General features: G+C 43.7%; 1 protein-coding gene across 1 annotated transcript in view; it reads right to left on the reverse strand.

The window, feature by feature from the left end:
- The window catches only part of myt1lb (myelin transcription factor 1-like, b), a 432704-nt gene that overhangs the window by 266446 nt on the left and 144168 nt on the right, over positions 1–22090 (reverse strand). Inside the window, exons 8-9 of the mRNA XM_070884356.1 lie at positions 8554–8644; positions 6987–7094 (exon numbers count right to left, since the gene is read on the reverse strand). Of these exons, the coding sequence (XP_070740457.1) occupies positions 6987–7094; positions 8554–8644 (199 nt within the window). The remainder of the gene's footprint in view (positions 1–6986; positions 7095–8553; positions 8645–22090) is intronic.

The following is a 22090-nucleotide window of genomic DNA, read 5'->3' on the forward strand; positions in this document are numbered from 1 at the left end:
GCATTGAGGTGCTGCAAACACTGACAAGCACTGCACAAAGGTGCATGGCTGCACCCAGGTTCTCCCATAACTCCCTCCAGATGCTTATGGAGGGAGCCTGAGAACACAGGGAGGTCCTCTTCCTTTTCAATGGGTGGGGGAGATCTCCCCAGGACACAACACAGCCTGGGTGCACATTGTATAGGAGTGCACAAGCAGGGATGTCATCAGGAGGACCTGGCTGCAGTGGCACCTTTCAATGATCTCAGTAGATCACGCAATATTACTGCAAAGCCACACTCAACCTCATCCTGCTGTGTCACTCATCACAACCCCATCACTCTGCTTTTCCTACCCTACTCCTGCACATCCTTACTCAAACCAACCTACCTTGCACCTCCACCCATCTCTCTCTCTCTATCTACATTATCACTTTCCCATCTTACGAGCCACACCTCACACTCACCCTCATCCTTGTCCAATCATACCAACTAACAACTCGCAAGGTGTTTTATGCAATGTTCATGTAGACTTTCTGATAATGTGTTGACAAACATTGAAATCTTTATTTTGAACACTGTGTTCTTGGACAGATTTGTGTGCATCTTTGGAAGTGGCTTAGTGAGTTGTAGTGAATGGTGAGACATAAGGGTAACCCTGCAATAGTGATGAGTGTGAAAGGAATGGTTTGGGCATTGTAGGGATGCTTTATGGTACTGATCTGGGGTGGTGCCAACCTGGCACATCATGTGACAGCCAGGGTGCATAGTGTCAAGTGAAGTAAATGTAGCCATGGTGAGGCCATCCCTGGCCTTCCAGGCAGCAATGTGATCGGGTGATGATGTCCTGTGTCCTGTGCAGCATCAGGTGGTTGCAGAGAAGATTGATGTTATTGTTGGTAATGCTGGTGTGCCTGGTGATGTTGGTGTTAAGGCTGATCGTAGTGGGATTCTGAGGACCAAGGTGAGATTTTATCAAGGGCTATGATGCTGCTAGAGTAGATGGCAGGTGAGGTTAAAATGACAGAGGTGATCTGCCAATGGTGAGAGAAGTTATCCAAGGAGGTGACAGTGAAGAGAGTTGACTGCAAACACTTCCAACTTGCATACTGCTCAAAGGTTTCTTCCAAATCCTGAAGGCCTCATCTTCTGACGTTGGAAAGTGAGCAGCTGTGAAATGGTACTACTTCTGCAGCTGTCAACTTTCTAAAGCAATAAAGAGTCACTGAGAATCATTATTAAGGAAGCAGTAGCAGGACATTTGGAAAAGCATAATACAATCAAATAGAGTAAGCATGGTTTTATGAAAGGGAAATCATGTTTGACAAATTTGCTGGAGTTCTTTGAGGATGTAATGTGCAGGGTGGATAAGGGGGAACCAGTGGATGTGGTGTATTTGGATTTCCAGAAGGCATTTGATAAGGTATCACATAAAAGGTTACTGCACAAGATAAAAGTTTAGGGGTTTGGGAGTTATATATTAGCATGGATAGAGGATTGGCTAACTAACAGAAAACAGAGAGTCGGGGTAAATGGGTCATTTTATGGTTGGGAAACGATAACTAGTGGGGTGCCACAGGAATCAGGGCTGAGGCCTCAACTATTTACAATCTATATTAATGACTTGGATGAAGGGACTGAGTGTAATGTAGCCAAGTTTACTGATGATACAAAGATGGGTGGGAAAGCAAATTGTGAGGAGGACACAAATAATCTGCAAAGGGATATAGACAGGCTAAATGAGTGGGCAAACATTTGGCGGATGGAGTATAATGTAGGAAAGTGTGAGGTTATCCACTTTTACAGGAAAAATAAAAAAGCAAATTATTATTTAAATGAAGAGAGATTACAAAATCCTGTAGTACAAACGGACCTGGGGGTCCTAGTGCTTGAAACACAAAAAGTTAGTATGCAGGTACAGTAAGTAATCAGGAAGGCAAATGGAATGTTGGCCTTTATTGCAAGGGGGCTGAAGTATAAAAGCAGGGAAGATCTGCTACAACTGTATTGGTGAGACCACACCTAGAGTGCTGCGTATAGTTTTGGTCTCCTTATTTAAGGAAGGATATACTTGCATTGGAGGCAGTTCAGAGAAGGTTCACTAGGTTGATTCCTGAGAAGAAGGGATTGATTTAAGAAGAAAGGTTGAGCAGGTTGGGCCTATACTCATTGGAGTTTAGAAGAATGAGAGGTGATCTTATGGAAACATATAAGATACTGAGGGGGCTCGACAAGGTAGATGCAGAGAGGATGTTTCCAGTTGTGGGGGAATCTAGAACTAGGGGGGCATAGTTTAAGATTAAGGGATCACCCATTTAGAACTGAGATGGGGAGAAACTTATTCTCTCAGGAACTTATTCTCTTATAACTCTGGAGGATTCTCTGCCCCAGAGAGCTGTGGAGGCTGGGTCATTGAATATATTTGAGGTGGAGATACAAATTTTTGAACGATACGGGAGTAAAGGGTTATGGGGAACAGGCAGGGAAGTGGAGCTGAGCCCAAGATCAGTTCAGACATAATCTTATTAAATGGTGGAGCAGGCTCGAGGGGCCAAATGGCCTACTCCTGTTCCTATTTCTTATGTTCTTATGTAGAATCCAATTCCACTTACCTGGCGTGTGCCCCGAGGGATGACAAACCCATCAAAAAGTTGGTAAAATTGTAAATGCCTGCTTTTAATCCTCTTAAATAGCACTAAACTACCTGTTAAGTTCCTTAACGAAGTGGCCCGCTGCTTGGTGTCGGGTCTGCGATCTGCACGCAGACCTGACAGCTGAGAAACTGGCAGAGTCAGGTTCAGAGCGGGATTCCCGACCCGCTGTCAATCAGAGCCATTTTGACAGAGGGTCCGCCTCCAAACCCGCACTCACAGGGCTGGGAAGATTCCAGCCGATTCGTGTGAAAGACATATGGTAGAGAGAGGAAACAAAGAGGAGGAAAAACTTCGAGAGTGAGTAAAGTTGTAAACAAAAAGATACAGACACCACAGAAAGAGCCATACAGAGAAAAAAAAAGAGTGGATACAAAGAGGAAAAAGAGAACCAGGAGGAATTAGAGACTGTAAAAGAGGCACAAACACAGTTAAATGAAGAGAGAGACAATTTTAAAATTAGCAATAAATGAGGCTCAATTCAATACAGTTTGGCTTCAGTATGCTGGGAGGACATTTTCTAGTTTCTGTGTCAAGATTTCAGCTAAAATGTTATCATCAGTTTTATGTGGAGATTCTGGTTATAGGCGCTTCCTTCTCCTTGTTGAAACTTCTTGCAATACTGGTTGAACATTAAGAATGCATAACAATTCCATCCTCTAGAGTGGCTGAGTATGTCAGGCAATAATTGAGATACCCGAGATAAAAATACTGTAAAACCTGACTAGAAACCCACTGGGTTTTCAGAACCTTCCCTGTGTATGTCTCTCAGGGACCTTGCTCTCTATCAGCTAAAGTAATGCAAGCATTCAGCATTTATACGTCAATTCCCAAGGTCTGAAGTAGCATAACAGATTTGAGAGAGCAACAGAATTAACATTGCCTGTTTCTGATGTATAATTTTTTCCAAAATATTACAAAATATATATTTATAGCAGGGCAAGGGAGCCATATGTATGCGGGGGGTGGGGGCGAAGGGGTTGGGGAGGGCGAGTCATTTCAACTTTCACCACAGCGGGGGGTGGGGGGGGGGGCGGGGGGTGAGAGAGCATTAATTTGCTAGTGCGGATCTCCTGCATATTGTAAAACCTTCCTGATTTTCTTCACACTGATTTAAATAGGATAAAAGTTGGACGGGTTCTACAATGGGTTATCGATTCGTTCTATCAGAATATCGTCCAGATGATGAAGGTGAAAATTGAACCCATGGTATCTTATATTTTTCTTTAAATAGCTGACATGGTGCAGAGGATATTTTGTTGCTTTTAACTGACAACCAAGAAGGCTGTTTTCATGGTTCAATCATTTCTGCGTTGAGTAAGTCACACAGAGTGCTGCATATTTGGTCTGTCTACCTTCTAGCTTTCCCCTCCCCCTCCCATTCAATTGTCTTTATATTCGGTCTCCCCAATTATGAGCTGTTATTATTATTTTTTTATTTTAAAGCCCCACGAGCCAAGTCTTTGAGACACTGACATGACTGAGAAGGAAACATGGGCCTCTTCATTTATTGGGCCATATATTATGCTAATTACATGCCCAGTACAGACTGCAACTAGTATTTCATGTTTGTGCCTCAATGTGTGGTGTTGCAGTGTGATGGGGTGTGGGCTTCTGTCTATAATTCTATATGTTGCAATGAGACATTTCCTGCTCTTTATTTAAAACGAAGGCAGAGACAGACTGGGACATAAGCTGAAGGTACCAGTTTTTTTCATTTTGTGCTATTCCTGCTTTCTACCTAGAAAATGGTGGGAGTGGGCAGTAATTTTAACTTGTGGCAATAGTGTAACATGGACGATATTGGATTATTCACCCGCCCGCTTTTCTTTTCTGTTGAATCAATTTGTGAGGGAAATCAGGCAGGGTGTATATTGGTGGTTGATTCAATATCGCCCGTTTCACATCATCGCCGAAAAATTACCCCCAGGGAATGAAATTAGTGACAACTTTTTTTGAAAAATCTGTTGTTGCTTTCCTTAGGACCTTTCAGAGAAATACGTGATAATTTTCACGGGGGAAATTAAAATGAGTAGGTAGGAATTAGCTCAAACATTGAGCTGGTGTTAGTTGAACAATGGAGCAGCAAAACACATGGCAGTGTGTATGTTCAACATGGAGATTTGCTGTAATTGTCACAGTAACTGGTTCAGTATTCCTTTTGGTGGGAGAAAACTGATAGAGTGCAGGTCCCACCGGAGACTATGCACCCACCTCACCATATCATCATCAAGGTTTTACACAGCTTACTGTGTTGTTGAGACCAGTGGTGTTGAGACCAGGATCAGATCAGCCATGATCTTATTGAATGGCGGAGCAGGCTCGAGGGGCCAAATGACCTACTCCTGCTCCTATTTCTTATGTTCGTATGTGTTCACCATCAATTTATTCAGCTACACATCACCCAGCTCAAGGGCACTTCAAACAGATGAGCAGTAAACTGTTGAAAGTCCAGATGTGCCACTCAGCTGTATTTTTCATTTGTTCACGGGAAGTCAACAAACTCAAAATTTAATAAATCATTATAGGTACAAAAAAGGCTAAAACTAACCAAGGAATGAATTTAAATATAATTTTCAATAGAAACTGCACAATCAGACAATGCATTTTATTTTAAAAACTTGAATTGCAGTTTATTCTTTGTTGCTAATTTCAAAACCCACAATTTGATTACAAACATAAAAGAAAATACTTTCACGCTCTGGAAATGCTATCTCAGTGAATCAGGATGTACAAAATCATTGCTTTGCTTAATTCCTCCAGTGTTTCACTCTCCAAAGGTGGATCGGTGCACTTGGCCATTAGTGGACTAGTTGAGTGGCCGTTAAGCCACAAGAGGCATGAAATGGGCACTATTGCGGCGGAGTCCTGACGAGCCAGGTTTCTGCCAGAAAAGCTAATGAAATCCTATACAACCAACCTAAGCAAATAAAAAATTATGTAACTAACATTTCTACTTGTTGGTAAAATAAACAAAACATGGCAAGATTAACGCCCTGTTTTTTAAAAGTGGAAAACATCTGCTAGTGAGTTCTTAATTTCAGCTGCATAATTGTGGGGCGGTGACAACCAAAAGCAGTCCATGCTGCATTGATAACTTTTTTTCAGAAAGTACCTGGATAAATACCTGGTTGGGAATGGGACTAGTGGTTTTAGAGATATGCATTGATTGAAAGGTGAAAAACTCCGCAGAATATGACTCTTTCCATTGCTTACTCTATCTGCTTACTTGGTTAGTGAGTCTTATTAAAAAATATTTTCTCAATCTTTTTCTCAAGCAGATATAGTTTTTTTTCCGCCAATTTATTAAATTCTTGTTGCTCTTCACAGGTCGAGTGACCCAACTTGCATTCAGATTTTGACATATGTGAGTCAAAGTACAATAGCTTTTAGAGTGACTTGGATGCAAGTGCCCTTACTGCTACCAAAGATAAAGTTTGGATTTCTGATCTTTCAATATCATGTTGATCCAATGTAAATACCGTAGTTCTAAACACCTTTCTTCTTTACATACTGTAATATAAAACACACAATCATATGCCAAAGAATCTCATTGTTCTAAAATTCTATGACATGATCTACAATTATTATTGTGAGATAACCGCAGACCCTCGTCTTACAAGCTAAGTCATTAATTCAATAGAAAGTTCACCAAGATAGCTCACTATCTCTACCCTGTGTTCACGAGCTTAAACAATCAAAATAGTGTTTTATCAGCCCTACTTTTCCTGATTGGTTGTGACTGCACAACAGCAACATCATCTAGTCTTCATTAGTGGTTGGTTGGATGTAGTTATTTTAAAGATTAGCATTCATCAATGTCATTAAAAAATGTAACATAGTAAAGGAAACTGCAAGCAATAGTCTAAAAGCAGCTCTACACTTGAATGATTGAAATAACTGATAATATTCCAAATATGATTCACACTGGGGGAAGAATTGCTCTACTCGCTAGGTTTGGCAAAATCAGAAATGTGTTTGTGAAGATTTCCTCTAGTTCTGAATTCTACCGAAATCAGGAAACACCTTTTTCAACATGTTCTCGATTGCTCTCGAGTGATCAGAAGAAATCTTCAAGACTGTATTAACAATGTCACTAAGCATAACGACTAGAGCAATCTCTCTCTGAAACTGATATTATGGATCCTAAAGATCGGGAGTGAACTAACTGGTTAGTAAAGTTATTGCGTATCAATATCAAGATGACTTTCTGTGAAAGCTGGAAAAGCCCCAAGAGAGGAAGAATTAATACAAATAATTTACTTCAGATCGGTGCTCAGCTTTGTTACATTAACGTAGAGGAAAACATAGCATTGCAAAAAATAGTTGTCAGAATACTATCGCACAAGTCCCCTACCTTAATACACGATCTGAACCCTGGTTAGATTTTGTTGCTTCACCGCTATGATGCTTTTCTTGAGCTTTCGCCAGCTTCTCCGCAGCAGCAATGGGGCATCCAGAGAGACTGCAGGAACAGAGAAACAATTAAACACTCGTCCAGCAGTAGGAACAGCAGCACAGGACCAAGCATCAGGGAATTGGAAGCATATGGCTGATAGCTTCTGAGCTGCAGCAAATATCAGGAAAGAAGAAAAGTAATTAAACTGTGCAGCTTTTGGTCAACACAATAAGTCATACACTTTTGTCTGCATAAATAAAAGCGTTGTATGTGAAATCATCCATGTAGACTTGCTTCTAATCCTTAGATCACCACACATTTTTTGGCCAAAATGCTTTTTATTCTAATATAAAATGCAATCTTTTCCAGTGCACCTTAAAGAGCTTTTCATAATCTTTGATGATGTTCTTAACCTTAGGTTTTATGAAAAATCAGCCTGATAACATTATTTTGAATGTAAATATATTTTATTCATCATCCATAGATTGAAAATAAAGGTTTTTTTAGAAGATCGCTGGCCATGTTAGGAACCAATCGATCTAGAAAGAAAGTGAGGTGAAAGAGAAAAAGTGAGTGGTAAGATTTAACAAAATGTAAGTCCACAGCCAAAGAGAGTGAGCTAGTGATTTTAGTTATTGTGTGCTGACTAAATAGATGGAGGAAAAGAAAATTCTAATCAGAAAATTTGTTCTCATTAAGTTGATGGAAAATAGAATCATTTCCACTTTCCATTTCATGATCATGCATTAAATGCTCCAATGGTCTGCAGGACACAATGGTCTGCTACGGGGTTCTTGATGGGGAGGGTGGTGGGGGCAGTGAGGGGAGAGGAAGGAATATTATCTGATGGGCATGGCAGCCCTGGGTTCAGTCATGGAAATGTGAGAATGGATCAGCATTCTGGAGTTTTATTTGATTATTTCTGGAATCAGAGAATGTTCATGAAGAACTGTCCCTCAAGTGTTAAGTGGCTAGGGTGGGCTCCTTAACAGCATATACTGTACATGGTCTGTGGAAGAAGTGAACTGGTCTTTTCTCATTCCAGTCGTATGCTTTTAAAGCAATCTAGGTGAATGCTTGCACAATTCAGCAAATAATGTTGGGCTTGTCTGAAAGTCCTCCAATAAGCTACCTCTTGGGAGAATGGAACATAGTTCCCATTCGATTTCCTCCCATACAGAGACAGACACAGCATTATGATATGCCTATACACAACACTGTGAACTGTGCACTGACACTATTGACTTAAGTACTGATTTTAAAGGTGGGGAGAGGTTGTATAGCTCAGTTGAACAATACTTAAATTGACAAAATATTAAACTGAGATTCCTAAATGTCTCTTATTATCTAATATTAACAAACTGTAAATTCAGCAAAGTTTTCCTGCTACTTAGAGTATTGATTATTGATGGTGCTCGTCGAGAGAGGGACAGGGAATGACAAGTAACTAGTTTTTGAATCTATGAATATAGCCCTTCCATGTTTTTTTCAGTTGTTACTATATTATAGTAAAATCCTTGCTTACCTTCTATGAGAATTCCTGTTGCTATTTACATGGCCTCGCCCAGTGCAGCCTGGTGTAGGACACTTAAGCACATTTTCATGCATGGCAAGAACTTGACAGAAAAAAGATTGGAAGCTATTAGTAAAGAATGACCACAGAAGAAAAACACAGGCAAGAGAGGGAATAAGTTCAGATTTCCACCCCAATTTGATTACGTATGCTCTTAACAGAGGGAAGACCGCATTTAGGTTTCCAATAGCTATTTTAGTTACCATAAAATAACAGCATCAGGCTGAAACATTCAGAAGACAAAAGTCATCTGTAGTTATTTATTATCAAAAATGTTTTTCCAAATTAAGTTAGCTCAGATTGATGCAATTTCCTTTATGCCATGAGACAGATAAATCAGGATGGAGCCACAACGTACATACAAAAAAGGAAAATGCATGACTTTAAAGTACAAATTGTTATTTGAAATAAGGTGAAATAATATAATTATATAGTGAGATCAAATTGGAAGGAATTATTGTCAATATCATCCCTAAGGTGACTACTAATGAGCATCTCAAAAACACTTGGGGTGGGTTTTTGGCTCCTCTCTGCTCTGTTTTTCGCCCCGGAGCGGTGGCAATGGCGGTGGTGAGGGTTTTTGGCCGGGCGGTCAGCCTCCAGCGCCCCACAGCGATCTTCGAGTCCGGTTTTGCGGCGGCGTGAAACAGCACTGCCCAGAAGAGCTGCACTGGTGTGCAACATCGCTGGTTGCAACACCAGCGCCAGTTTTGATTCTTGTCTAACCCGTATGCCCCGAAGCGTGCCCCACAGTGAACGCCTGGGAAATCAGGCGGTCCAACGATACCGAAAGCGGAGAGGTAAGTGATGGACTCCTCAGGTAAGTGTGATTGTTTTTCCTTTTAATATTTTTTGCAATTTGTGCTGTGGTGGCGTGGGCAATGTTTTGAGAATGTTTGCGTGGCTTTTTTTTTTCCGTCCCAGGTGTCACTCAGGGCGCTCCCGGCCTGGCTCTTTAGCTCTGGAATTTCCCATGCTAGCGCGCAAGAGAGGTGCACAATGCCTCTCTTAGTGCTAAGCCCCCTGACTCAGGGCCCAACTGCCCAATGTTACTTACTGAGGCGCAAACTTTACCGCCCTGCCGCCATTACCGCCCCAAAAACATCAAAGCCGAAAATCCAGCCCAAAATGCCGAAAAGCTATCTATGACAGCCTTCTTCATTTTTTCAACATCAACATGCCACTTGGATAAGCCCAGATTATCAATAGGGGAAATAAAAGCAAAACCCTTACAGATATTTAGAACATTTTTGATGTCACCATTTTAGATGTGTGACTCTCCCTCACCATATTAATGGTGTGCCTCGACTGGGCACTGTTAGTTCTGTTGCAGGAGAAGTGAAACACCGTACATGACTGAACAAAAATTAATTAGGTACAAAAATGTTTTGAACAAAATGAACAATGATAAAGAAATAGATATAACCAGTTGGTAAGGAGCATGGTGCATGGAGGGTGCTTTCTAATCGAATGATAAAGAAGATCCCATTAAGTACACCAGTAATTTATGCATGGCCTCTCCCGACCTGCCACCATAACTTCAGCAGAAACCCCTGGAAAAATGGCATAAATGGCTGTTTCTCCAAGATTTCCACTAATCTTACACCAAAGTTACAGGAGAGCCACGTGGAAATTCTACCCCTTTGTCCTTTTTTGCCTCAGTTTTCTCCTCTCCTTTTCTGAAGACTGTAACTAATGCAAGGCTACAGTTCAGTAAGCATGGATGCTTTGCAGTAACTCACCAAAGTTGCAATTCTTCAGATATAAGCCTAGATAGGGAACGTGATGCGAACTGTTAGCACACCTTGCATTACCCCAGCTGAGATCAGTGAATTCAGTACAGACCACAGACCAAACCAGGGACCTTTCTAGTCTGTATGGCTCCATTCCATTCTTGATAGTCCATTAATAACTGAATCACTGCAAAAACATTATTTTTCTTGATCATTCAAACCTACTATTAGGAATGCATTATAACAAAGTTGCATTACCCATGAAGAAATTGGACTTGTTAGGTAATTTCTAATATCTATATTAATTAAAAAATGACCAAACATTCAAGATAGACCTAAATCAGGTGTATCCAAACTTTTATCTTCGCAATCCACATAACTGCACATCTATAACGTTTAAATGAATGTTCCCAGTAATTTGCATTTATAAAAATTGCTGATACGAGCAACTTTTGGTGTAAGAAAAATCCACTTTTGAATCCTCAGGGCCTTAAAATTAAAAAACGCTAGCAATTAAACGATATAAGTGTAAATAGGACTGAATTACCTGGGCCCTGAGGGCTGATTTTCCAGGACTCAGCGACTGCATGAAGTCCCAGGACCATAGTTTGGACGCCCCATGCTAAATAATAATACTTGAGGGCGCAATTTTGCCCAAGCCAGTTTTTTTGGCATATTGCCAGAGTTATGTCCGTTTTTCTAGGCCAGAAATGCGGCAAAAATATTTATCGAAAGTTTCCCTGATGCATTTTTCAAATTTGGCGCGCGAGCCTGTCCAGTCGCCTTGGGAGGTGGAGCCTGCTGTCTGCACCGAAAAATGATGCTGCACCTTCTGCGCACGCGCGAAAAAAAAGGGACATTTTTGACGTGATTCCAATGGGCGCACAAGCACAGTACAGCTCTGGGTTGGCAATCGGCCATTTTTAAAGAGCCAGTTGTGTGTGTGAGAACTTTGAGTGCTGTGTGAGGGCATTGGAAAAATTGCAGCTGCAATAGAAGATGCAACGCGGTACAAGGAACAAAAATATCTCACAGGATGAAGTGGAGGCACTAGTTACTGTGATTGAGACCAGATGGCAGGAGCTGGACACCAGCAGAGGTCACATAATAGATCCACCCAAAGAAATGAAGAAACGCTGGAACCAAATAGCAGAAGATTACTGTGCAATGGTGACCGCCACGAGATCTGGAGGCCAGTATAAAAAGTGGCAGGACCTTGTTCAAGTAGTTAGTGTAAGTAATATTTTCATTTATTCAATGGAATTGCAATTGTAAATGTGACCAGCTGTATATGTCCCAACCAGCAGAAAGCCACCCTCTCTAAAAAGTTGCATTTTCATCTTTGCAGAGAAAGGTGGCACACAACAAAAGGGAAAGAACTCGAACAGGAACAGGCCTGGCAAATCTGCAGCCACTGACATCCTTGGAAGAGAGGGTCGCTGCTTTGATGGGTCCTGCCTGGAGAAAAGCAACCACCACTGCACAAGCTGGGCCCACATCGAAGGAGAGGGTAAGTCCTGAAAATTCTATAGTCTGGCTTTGCTAAATGTTAAGTACTGCACGGGCTAGCCATGCTTCGGTTCCTGGGGATGTCTCTCTCAGCTACGCTTCGTTTGATGCAATGTGCTATCATTCATTGTGGTCCTTCAAATCAGCCTGCTGCCTGCGCTGTGTGAGCCTACTCATGCCACCCACCCTGCCCCCTCCTCTGCTGCTAACCATTTGTCTGTGTTCTGTTATATTTTGCAGAACTTGAGGCCAACCCTGACAGTGCAGAAGATTCAGATGAGGACGAGCCTGAAGAGAACATCTTCCAATTGCACCCTCCAGTCCAAGAACATGGGGGTGAGGGTGAGGGGATGGAGATGGATGAAGCTCCCACTATTTTACTGACTTTGGAGGAGATGCAGGTGCCGTCCATTCAGGTGCCAGCCCCTTCTGTGGCTAGTGGTTTGAGTGTTGGTGGGACATTCTATGGTTTCCTACTTTCCGAGGCTGCAGGTCCCAGTGGTGGGGTGCAGCAAGGCACACGCAGGGCCCCAACTTCCGAGGTTGCGGGTCCCAGTGGTGGGGTGCGAGCCACATCCGTGGGGAGGAGGGGAAGGAGAGCTCGACCGCGCTCTCCTGAGGTGCAGGATCTAACAGATGTGCTTCAGATGATGGCAATAAGTGGGGAGAGCAATGACCTTACGCGATCACTCCTGGACATCATCAGTGGGGTGGGTGATGAGGTAGTGGGACTGTCGGGAGAAGTAACAGCACTCTCATGAGAAATGGGAACGAAGTCCGGGACCTTGAGTGAGTGAATATCTCAGTCAGCTGATGCGCTGTCAGTGAACATGAGTGAGGGAATGTCACAGGTAGTTGAGACACTTTTGCTCAAGACGAGGAAGGGAATGTTGCAGGTCGTTGATACACTGTCAGGGCGCATGAGGGACAGCACATTGGAGTTAGCTGCTGCAATAAGGGAACACGCCCAGACCCCGCGCCCATTGACAGAATCAACTGCCACTCCCACTCCAATCCCCACACCAGCCTCTGAAGAGCCCCAAGCCGGGCTCTCCACATTGCCGCCTGCCATACCCTCTACCACCCCCCCCCCCCGCCCCATCATCAACAGGTGCACACTACCTAAGATCTTAGAAAGAATAAGCTTGGTACCAACCCTAGAAACACTGCACCACCACCTGCGGGCAGGGGTGGTGGAGTCACCAAGAACAAGCGCGGTGGGCGGTCTTAGATTAAGGTGAAGGAGCGATGGGTGCAGCCTTTCTTTGCTGCTGCTGTTGTTATTATTATTGTTACTGCTGTAACTGTTGTTCTCAAATTAAATGTTTTTTGCAAGTTATGTAAATTTACAAGGTTAAAAGTTTGTAAGTGATCTTAAAGTTATTAAGTGATCGTAACAGAAAACTTTCAAGTATGATACAAGAATAATTTTATTAAAGTTAAGTACAAAGAACTGTTTGTTAAACTTTTGAATAAAATATATTTTACATTAAATCTGAATCATTTACATTAGTTGTTCCATTATTAACACAACTTTTGAAATAAACAGGAATAATTTCCATCATTTGTTCCATTGACACAACACAACATTACAGAACAGGCCTAAACAATAAACATGGTCGGTCCATGTGGAATAGTTGTCGCTGAGCCTTCAGGCAGCAAAGCGTTCACAGATGAGCTGCTGGCGCAAGGCTCAAGCAATCGTTAAAGGGACACCATAGCCCGCCTTCCTCCGCCGTCATGCTCCGGGTTCAGGTACCTGCATGGCTTCCTCATCCTCATCCTTGTCCTCCTGCTCATCATCTGCATCTTCCACATCATTATCATCAGCCACTCTCACCGCAGGTGGGTCTTCTCCGACCAGCTGCTGCTGCCTCATGATGGCTAAGTTATGCAGCATGCAGCACACAACAGTGAACTGACCGACAATCTCAGGGGAGTACAGCAAGTAGCCTCCGGAATGGTCCAGGCACCGGAAACACTGTTTTAAGATGCCAATGGTCCTCTCTATGATGCTGTGCGTCGCAATGTGCGACATGTTGTATTCCCGGTCAGCTTCTGTCCGGGTTAAGCATAGGGGCATCATGAGTCAGGTGGCAAAGCTGTATTCTTTGTTTCCCAGTAGCCTGCTCTGAAACATGCCTGATATAACACTCTCACGTAGGACGAACGCATCATGTGTGCTCCCAGGGTATCTTGCATTGACTAACATGATGTGAGAAGGAGGAACAGAAGGCTTTCCTTATTAGGCGGAAAATTGTGTTGGGGAAATTGATGGGATTGAAGGCCGATAAATCCCCGGAGCCTGATTGTCTGCATCCCAGAGTACTTAAGGAGGTGGCCATTGAAATAGTGGATGCATTGGTAATCATTTTCCAACAGTCTATCGACTCTGGATCAGTTCCTATGGACCGGAGGGTAGCTAATGTAACACCACTTTTTAAAAAAAAGAGGGCGAGAGAAAGCGGGTAATTATAGACCGGTTAGCTTGACATCAGTAGTGGGGAAAATGTTGGAATCTATTATTAAAGATGAAATAGCAGCGCATTTGGAAAGCGGTGACAGGATCGGTCCAAGTCAGCATGGATTTATGAAAGGGAAATCATGCTTGACCAATCTTCAGGAATTATTTGAGGATGTAACCAGTAGAGTAGACAAGGGAGAACCAGTGGATGTGGTGTATTTGGACTTTCAAAAAGCCTTTGAAAAGGTACCACATAAGAGATTGGTGTACAAGATCAAGGCACATGGTATTGGGGGTAATGTACTGGCATGGATACAGAATTTGTTGGCAGGCAGGAAGCAGAGAGTCGGGATAAACAAGTTCTTTTCGGAATGGGAGGCAGTAACTAGTGGAGTACCGCAGGGCTCAGTGCTGGGACCCCAGCTATTTACAATATACATTAATGATTAGGATGAAGGAATTGAGTGTAATATCTCCAAGTTTGCAGATGACACTAAACTGAGTTGCGGTGTGAGATGTGAGGAGGATGTTCAGAGGCTGCAGGGTGATTTAGACAGGTTAGGCGAGTGGGCAAATGCATGGCAGATGCAGTATAATGTGGATAAATGTGAGGTTATCCACTTTGGTGGCAAAAACACAAAGGCAGAATATTATCTGAATGGCAGCAGATTAGGAAAAGGGGAGGTGCAACGAGACCTGGGTGTCATGGTTCATCAGTCATTGAAAGTTGGCATGCAGGTACAGCAGGCGGTGAAGAAGACAAATGGCATGTTGGCCTTCATAGCTAGGGGATTTGAGTATAGGAGCAGGGAGGTCTTACTGCAACTATACAGGGCCTTGGTAAGGCCTCACCTGGAACATTGTGTTCAGTTTTGATCGCCTAATCTGAGGAAGGGCGTTCTTGCTATTGAGGGAGTGCAGCGAAGGTTCTCCAGACTTATTCCAGGGATGGTTGGACTGACATATGAGGAGAGACTGGATCAACTGGGCCTTTATACATTGGAGTTTAGAAGGATTAGAGGGGATCTCATAAAAATTTATAAGATTCTGACGGGCGGGACAGGTTAGATGCGGAAAGAATGTTCCCGATTTTGAGGAAGTCCAGAACCAGGGGACATAGTCTTAGGATAAGGGGTAGACCATTTAGGACTGAGATGAGGAGAAACTTCTTCACTCAGAGAGTTGTTAACCTGTGGAATTCCCTGCCACAGAGAGTTGTTGATGCTAGTTCATTGGATATATTCAAGAGAGAGTTAGATGTGGCCCTTATGGCTAAAGGGATCAAGGGGCATTGAGAGAAAGCGGGAAAGGGGTACTGAGGTGAATGATCAGCCATGATCATATTGAATGGTGGTGTAGGCTCGAAGGGCCGAATGGCCCACTCCTGCCCCTATTTTCTTTGTTTCTATGTTTCTATGACGTCACACACAAGCTGTACATCAATGGAGTGGATGCCTTTTCTGTTTCTGTACTTCTTGGAATCGTCCAAAGGTGCTCGCAAGGCGATATGGGTACAATCAATGCAACCCTGTACCTTTGGGAAGCCAGCAATCCTGGAGAAGCCCACAGCCCTGTCACGCATTGCGTGGGCGGTCATGGACAACTTTATGTAGTCATTCCTCCGGGCATATAGTGCAGACACATATTACATGTTGAGAAATTGCACACACATTCCCAGTTGTAGCTTGAAATGATCCGGAGGCATAGAATGAAAGTGCAGCTGTAACCTTCACTTCAACTGACAAAGCAGTCCTCCTGACACTTCTAGGTCACAGGTCTGCTTTCACCAACTCACAGATCTCAGTTACAACTTCTTTAAGAAGAACATAAGAAATAGGAGCAGGAGCAGTAGAAGATCATTTGGCACCTTGAGCCCGCTCCACTATTCAATAAGATCATGGCTGATCTGATCATGGACTCAGCTCCACTTCCCTGCCCTTTACTCCCGTATCATTCAAAAATCTGTCTATCTCCGCATTAAATATATTCAATGACCCAGCCTCCACAGCTCTCTGGGGCAGAGAATTCCATAGATTTACAACCTTCAGAGAAGAAATTCCTCCTCATCTCAGTTTTAAATGGGCGGCCCCTTATTCTAAGAGTATGTCCCCGAGTTTTAGTTTCCACTATGAGTTGGTCGAGGAGCGGGAGGTCGGAGGGAGGCTTATAAAAGGCCCAGCGACTGTGGGCGGCGGGAGTTCGTCAAGGAGCCAGCTGGTGCAGGGAGAGAAGGCAAAAAAGTAGAAAGAAATCGAAGGGTGACGTCACAGCCAAGGGGTAAGTGATTGGTGAGTAGTTTTTCTTTTTCTTTTCTTTTTCAGTTGGTAACCCTTATCATTGTTGTTGCCAAATTAAGTTAATCTAGGGGTTAAGTCATGGCAGGAGAGCTCGGACATGTGTCATGCTCCTCCTGTGCTATGTGGGAACTCAGGGACGCTTCCAGTATCCCGGACAACTACATGTGCGGGAAGTGTATCCTGTTGCAGCTCCTGACAGACTGCATTGTGGCACTGGAGCTGCGGGTGGATTCACTCTGGAGCATCCGCGATGCTGAGGATGCTGTGAATAGCACATTTAGTGAGTTGTCATACTACAGGTAAAGGTTACACAGACAGATAGGGAATGTGTGACCAACAGGAAGAGCAGTGGAAGGAAGGTAGTTCAGAGGTACCCTGCGGTCAACCCCCTCCAAAACAGATACACTGCCTTGGGTGCTGTTGCGGGGCATGACTCATCAGGGGAGGGCAGCAGCAGCCAACTCTATGGCAGCGTGAGTTGCTCTGTTGCACAGGAAGGAAGGAAAAAGAGTGAGAGAGCTATAGTAGTACGAGATTCTATTGTAAGGGGAATAGATAAACATTTCTGCGGCCACAATCGAGACTCCAGGATGGTATGTTGCCTCCCTGATGCAAGGGTCAAGGATGTCTCGCAGGCAGCTATTAACAATTATGATATAATTGGGATTACGGAGACATGTTCCAGGGTGACCAAGGCTGGGAACTCAACATCCAGGGGTATTCAACATTCAGGAAAGATAGACAGAAAGGAAAAGGAGATGGGGTAGCGTTGCTGGTTAAAGAGGAAATTAACGCAATAGTAAGAAACGACATTAGCTTGGATGATGTGGAATCTGTATGGGTAAAGCTGCTGAATACCAAAGGGCAGAAAATGCGAGTGGGAGTTGTATACAGACCACCAAACAGTAGTAGTGAGATTGGGGATGCCATCAAACAAGAATTTAGGAATGCGTGCAATAAAGGTACAGCATTAATCATGGGCGACTTTAATCTACATATAGATTGGGCTAACCAAGCTGTTAGCAATGTGGTGCAGGAGGATTTCCTGCAGTGTATTAGGGATGGCTTTCCAGACCAATATGTTGAGGAATCAACTAGAGAGCTGGCCATCCTCGACTGGGTGTTTTGTAATGAGAGAGGACTAATTAGCAATCTTGTTGTGCAAAGCCCCCTGGGGAAGAGTGACCATAATATGGTAGAATTCTTTATTAAGATGGAGAGTGACAGTTAATTCAGAGACGAGGGTCCTGAACTTAAGGAAAGGTAACTTCGATGGTATGAGACATGAATTCGCTAGGACAGACTGGCAAATAATACTTAAAGGTTTGACAGTGGATAGGCAATGGCAGACATTTATAGATTACATGGATAAACTTCAACAATTGTACATCGCTGTCTGGAGTAAAAATAAAAAGGGGAAGGAAGCTCAACCGTGGCTAAAAAGGGAAATTAGGGATAGTGTTAAATCCAAGGAAGAGGCATATAAATTGGCCAGAAAAAGCAGCAAACCTGAGGACTGGGAGAAATTTAGAATTCAGCAGAGGAGGACAAAGGGTCTTATTAGGAGGGGGAAAATAAAGTACGAGAGGAAGCTTGCAGGGAACATAAAAACTGACTGCAAAAGCTTCTATAGATATGTGAAGAGAAAAAGATTAGTGAAGACCAGTGTAGATCCTTTGCAGTCAGAATCAGGTGAATTTATAATGGGGAACAAAGAAATGGCAGACCAATTAAACAAATACTTTGGTTCTGTCTTCACTAAGGAAGACACAAATAACCTTCCAGAAAAACTAGGGGTCCGAGGATATAGCGAGAAGGAGGAACTGAAGGGAATCCTTATTAGTCAGGAAATTGTGCTAGGAAAATTGATGGGATTGAAGGCCGATAAATCCCCAGGGCCTGATAGGCGGCATCCCAGAGTACTTAAGGAAGTGGCCCTAGAAATAGTGGATGCATTGATGATCATTTTCCAACATTCTATTGAATCTGGATCAGTTCCTATGGACTGGAGGTAGCTAATGTAACACCACTTTTTAAAAAAGGAGGGAGAGAGAAAACAGTGAATTATAGACCGGTTAGCCCAACATCGGTGGTGGGGAAAATGTTGGAATCAATTATTAAAGATGAAATAGCAGCGCATTTGGAAAGCAGTGACAGGATCGGTCCAAGTCAGCGTGGATTTATGAAAGGGAAATCATGCTTGACAAATCTTCGAGAATTTTTTGATGATGTAACTAGTAGAGTAGACAAGGGAGAACCAGTGGATGTGTTGTATTTGTACTTTCAAAAGGCTTTTGACAAGGTCCCACACAAGAGATTAATGTGCAAAATTAAAGCACACGGTATTGGGGGTAATGTATTGATGTGGATAGAGAATGGGTTGGCAGACAGGAAGCAAAGAGTTGGAATAAATGGGTCCTTTTCAGAATGGCAGGCAGTGACTAGTGGGGTGCCGCAGGGTTCAGTGTTGGGACCCCAGCTATTTACAATATACATCAATGATTTAGATGAGGGAATTGAGTGTAATATCTCCAAGTTTGCAGATGACACTAAGCTGGGTGGTGGTGTGAGCTGTGAGGAGGATGCTAAGAGGCTGCAGGGTGACTTGGCCAGGTTACGTGAGTGGGCAAATGTATGGCAGATGCAGTATAATGTGGATAAATGTGAGGTTATCCACTTTGGTGGCAAAAACAGGAAGACAGAATATTATCTGAATGGCGGCAGATTAGGAAAAGAGGAGGTGCAACGAGACCTAGGTGTCATGATACATCAGTCATTGAAGTTTGGCATGCAGGTACAGCAGGCGATGAAGAAGGAAAATAGCATGTTGGCCTTCGTAGCTAGAGAATGTGAGTATAGGAGCTGGGAGGTCTTACTGCAGTTGTACAGAGCCTTGGTGAGGCCACACCTGGAATATTGTGTTTAGTTTTGGTCTCCTAATCTGAGGAAGGACATTCTTGCTATTGAGTGAGTACAGCGAAGGTACACCAGATTGATTCCCGGGATGGCAGGACTGACATATGAGGAGAGACTGGATCAACTGGGCTTGTATCGACTGGAGTTTAGAAGAATGGGAGGGGATCTCATCGAAACATATAACATTCTGATGGGATTGGACAGGTTAGAGGCAGGAAGAATGTTCCAGTTGCTGGGGAGTTCCAAAACCAGGGGGTCACCGTCTAAGAATAAGGAGTAAGCCATTTAGGACCGAGATGAGGAGAAACTTCTTCACTCAGAGAGTGATTAACCTGTGGAATTCTCTACTTTTGAAAGTTGTTGAGGCCAGTTCATTAGATATATTCAAAAGGGAGTTAGATATGGCCCTACGGCCAAAGGGATCAAGGGTGATGGAGAGAAAGCAGGAAAGGGGTACCGAGGTTGAATGATCAGCCATGATCTTATTGAATGGCGGTGCAGGCTCGAAGGGCCGAAAGGCCTGCTCCTGCACCTAATTTCTATGTTTCTATGGAGCGGCTGCAGGACATTTTGGAGCAGGAGGGTGAACAGTCAGTTGTCGTGGTGCATATAGTTACCAACGATATAGGTAAAAAAACGGGATGAGGTCCTACAAGCTGAATTTAGGGAGCTAGGAGTTCATTAAAAAGTAGGACCTCAAAGGTAGTAATCTCAGGATTGCTACCAGTGCCACATGCTAGTCAGAGTAGGAATCGCAGGATAGCACAGATGAATATGTGGCTTGAGGAGTGGTGCAGAAGGGAGGGATTCACATTCCTGGGACATTGGAACCGGTTCTGGGGGAGGTGGGACCAGTACAAACCGGACGATCTGCACCTGGACAGGACCGGAACCAATGTCCTGGGGAGAGTGTTCGCTAGTGCTGTTGGGGAGGGGTTAAACTAATATGGCAGGGGGATGGGAATCTATGCAGGGAGATGGAGGGAAGTAGAATGGGGGCTGAATTCCTTCATCTAAATCGTTAATGTATATTGTAAAGAGCAGGGGTCCCAGCACTGAGCCCTGCGGCACTCCATTAGTCACTGCCTGCCATTCTGAAAAGGACCCGTTTGTCCCGACTCTCTGCTTCCTGTCTGCCAACCAGTTCTCTATCCATGTCAGTACATTACCCCCAATACCATGCGCTTTGATTTTGCACACCAATTTCTTGTGCGGGACCTTGTCAAAAGCCTTTTGAAAGTCCAAATACACCACATCCACTGGTTCTCCCTTGTCCACTCTGCTAGTTGCATCCTCAAAAAATTCCAGAAGATTCGTCAAGCATGATTTCCCTTTCATAAATCCATGCTGACTTGGTCTGATCCTGTCAGTGCTTTCCAAATGCGCTGCTATTTCATCCTTAATGATTGATTCCAACATTTTCCCCACTACTGATGTCAGGCTCACCGGTCCATAATTACCTGTTTTCTCTCTCCCTCCTTTTTAAAAAAGTGGTGTTACATTAGCTACCTTCCAATCCATAGGAACTGATCCAGAGTCGATAGACTGTTGGAAAATGATCACCTCTCATTCTTCTGAACTCCAATAAGTATAGGCCCAACCTATCTTCATAAGTCAGCTTCCTCATCTCTGGAATCAACCTAGTGAAATGCAGCCTTCTGACACAGTCTGCATCACTCAGTTGCAGGTACGAATGCCTGTCTCGATGTACCCGAGGTGGGTAAGGCCTCCTGCCCAGCACCCTACGGGCGTTGAGGTTCCTCATGTGATGACGCTGAATCATTTGTCTCCTCCGTAGCACCATGATGAAGAAGGCTCACACAAGGTATGGCATTGACGGTATTGCCCCCATTCTTACATTTTACCTTTGCAAGAAGCTCAAAATGGCAGGAAGACAGGCAAGACAAGGTCTTTGTTGTCTCTCCCCAAGGTCTGTGTGGACCACACCCAGGTCTGAGCAGTCTTGTGACTTCTTCCATCCATCCACCACTCCCTGCCCCCGCCCCCCCCAACCCGGGTTCATTGCAGTCTTGTGACTTTCCTCCCCCGGGCTCATTTGCAGCCTCGTGCAGTCTTCTGGACGCCACCTCCCACCCGCCCCCGGGCTTGTTTTGCAGCCGAGCCCCGAGCCCTTGTGTCCGGGCGCAGGGCCGATTTTGCCGGCCGACGTTGCGACCCTCCAGCCCTGTTTGAAGATGTGCAGTGGTGGCATGTGAGTAAAAAAACAATGAAAACTTCAGAATTCCATGAAACTTCCATGTACTCCATTGAAAGGTAAAAAAAAATGTCATCTTTATCATGGATATTTAAAGTGTTCTTGACTCCCTCCAAAAACTTCAATGAAAAACAATGGTGTCTTTCAGTGGCGATTTTTCAATGTGTGCTGTTTTCTGTTAACTCACCCGAAGGTTTTTTGGGAGTGGCCAGATATGCCGACCTAGCAAAAAATGTTTTTGGTCAAACTGTGAAAAATTATCAAAACTGACGCAGACATGAGGGAATGACCCCTATGACGTTAAAAAAAACCTAACGTATAAAAATCGTAACTAACTCAGTTACGCCGGCGCAGA

This window comes from Pristiophorus japonicus, chromosome 7 (genome assembly GCF_044704955.1).
Source record: "Pristiophorus japonicus isolate sPriJap1 chromosome 7, sPriJap1.hap1, whole genome shotgun sequence".
Lineage (NCBI taxonomy): Eukaryota > Metazoa > Chordata > Chondrichthyes > Pristiophoridae > Pristiophorus > Pristiophorus japonicus.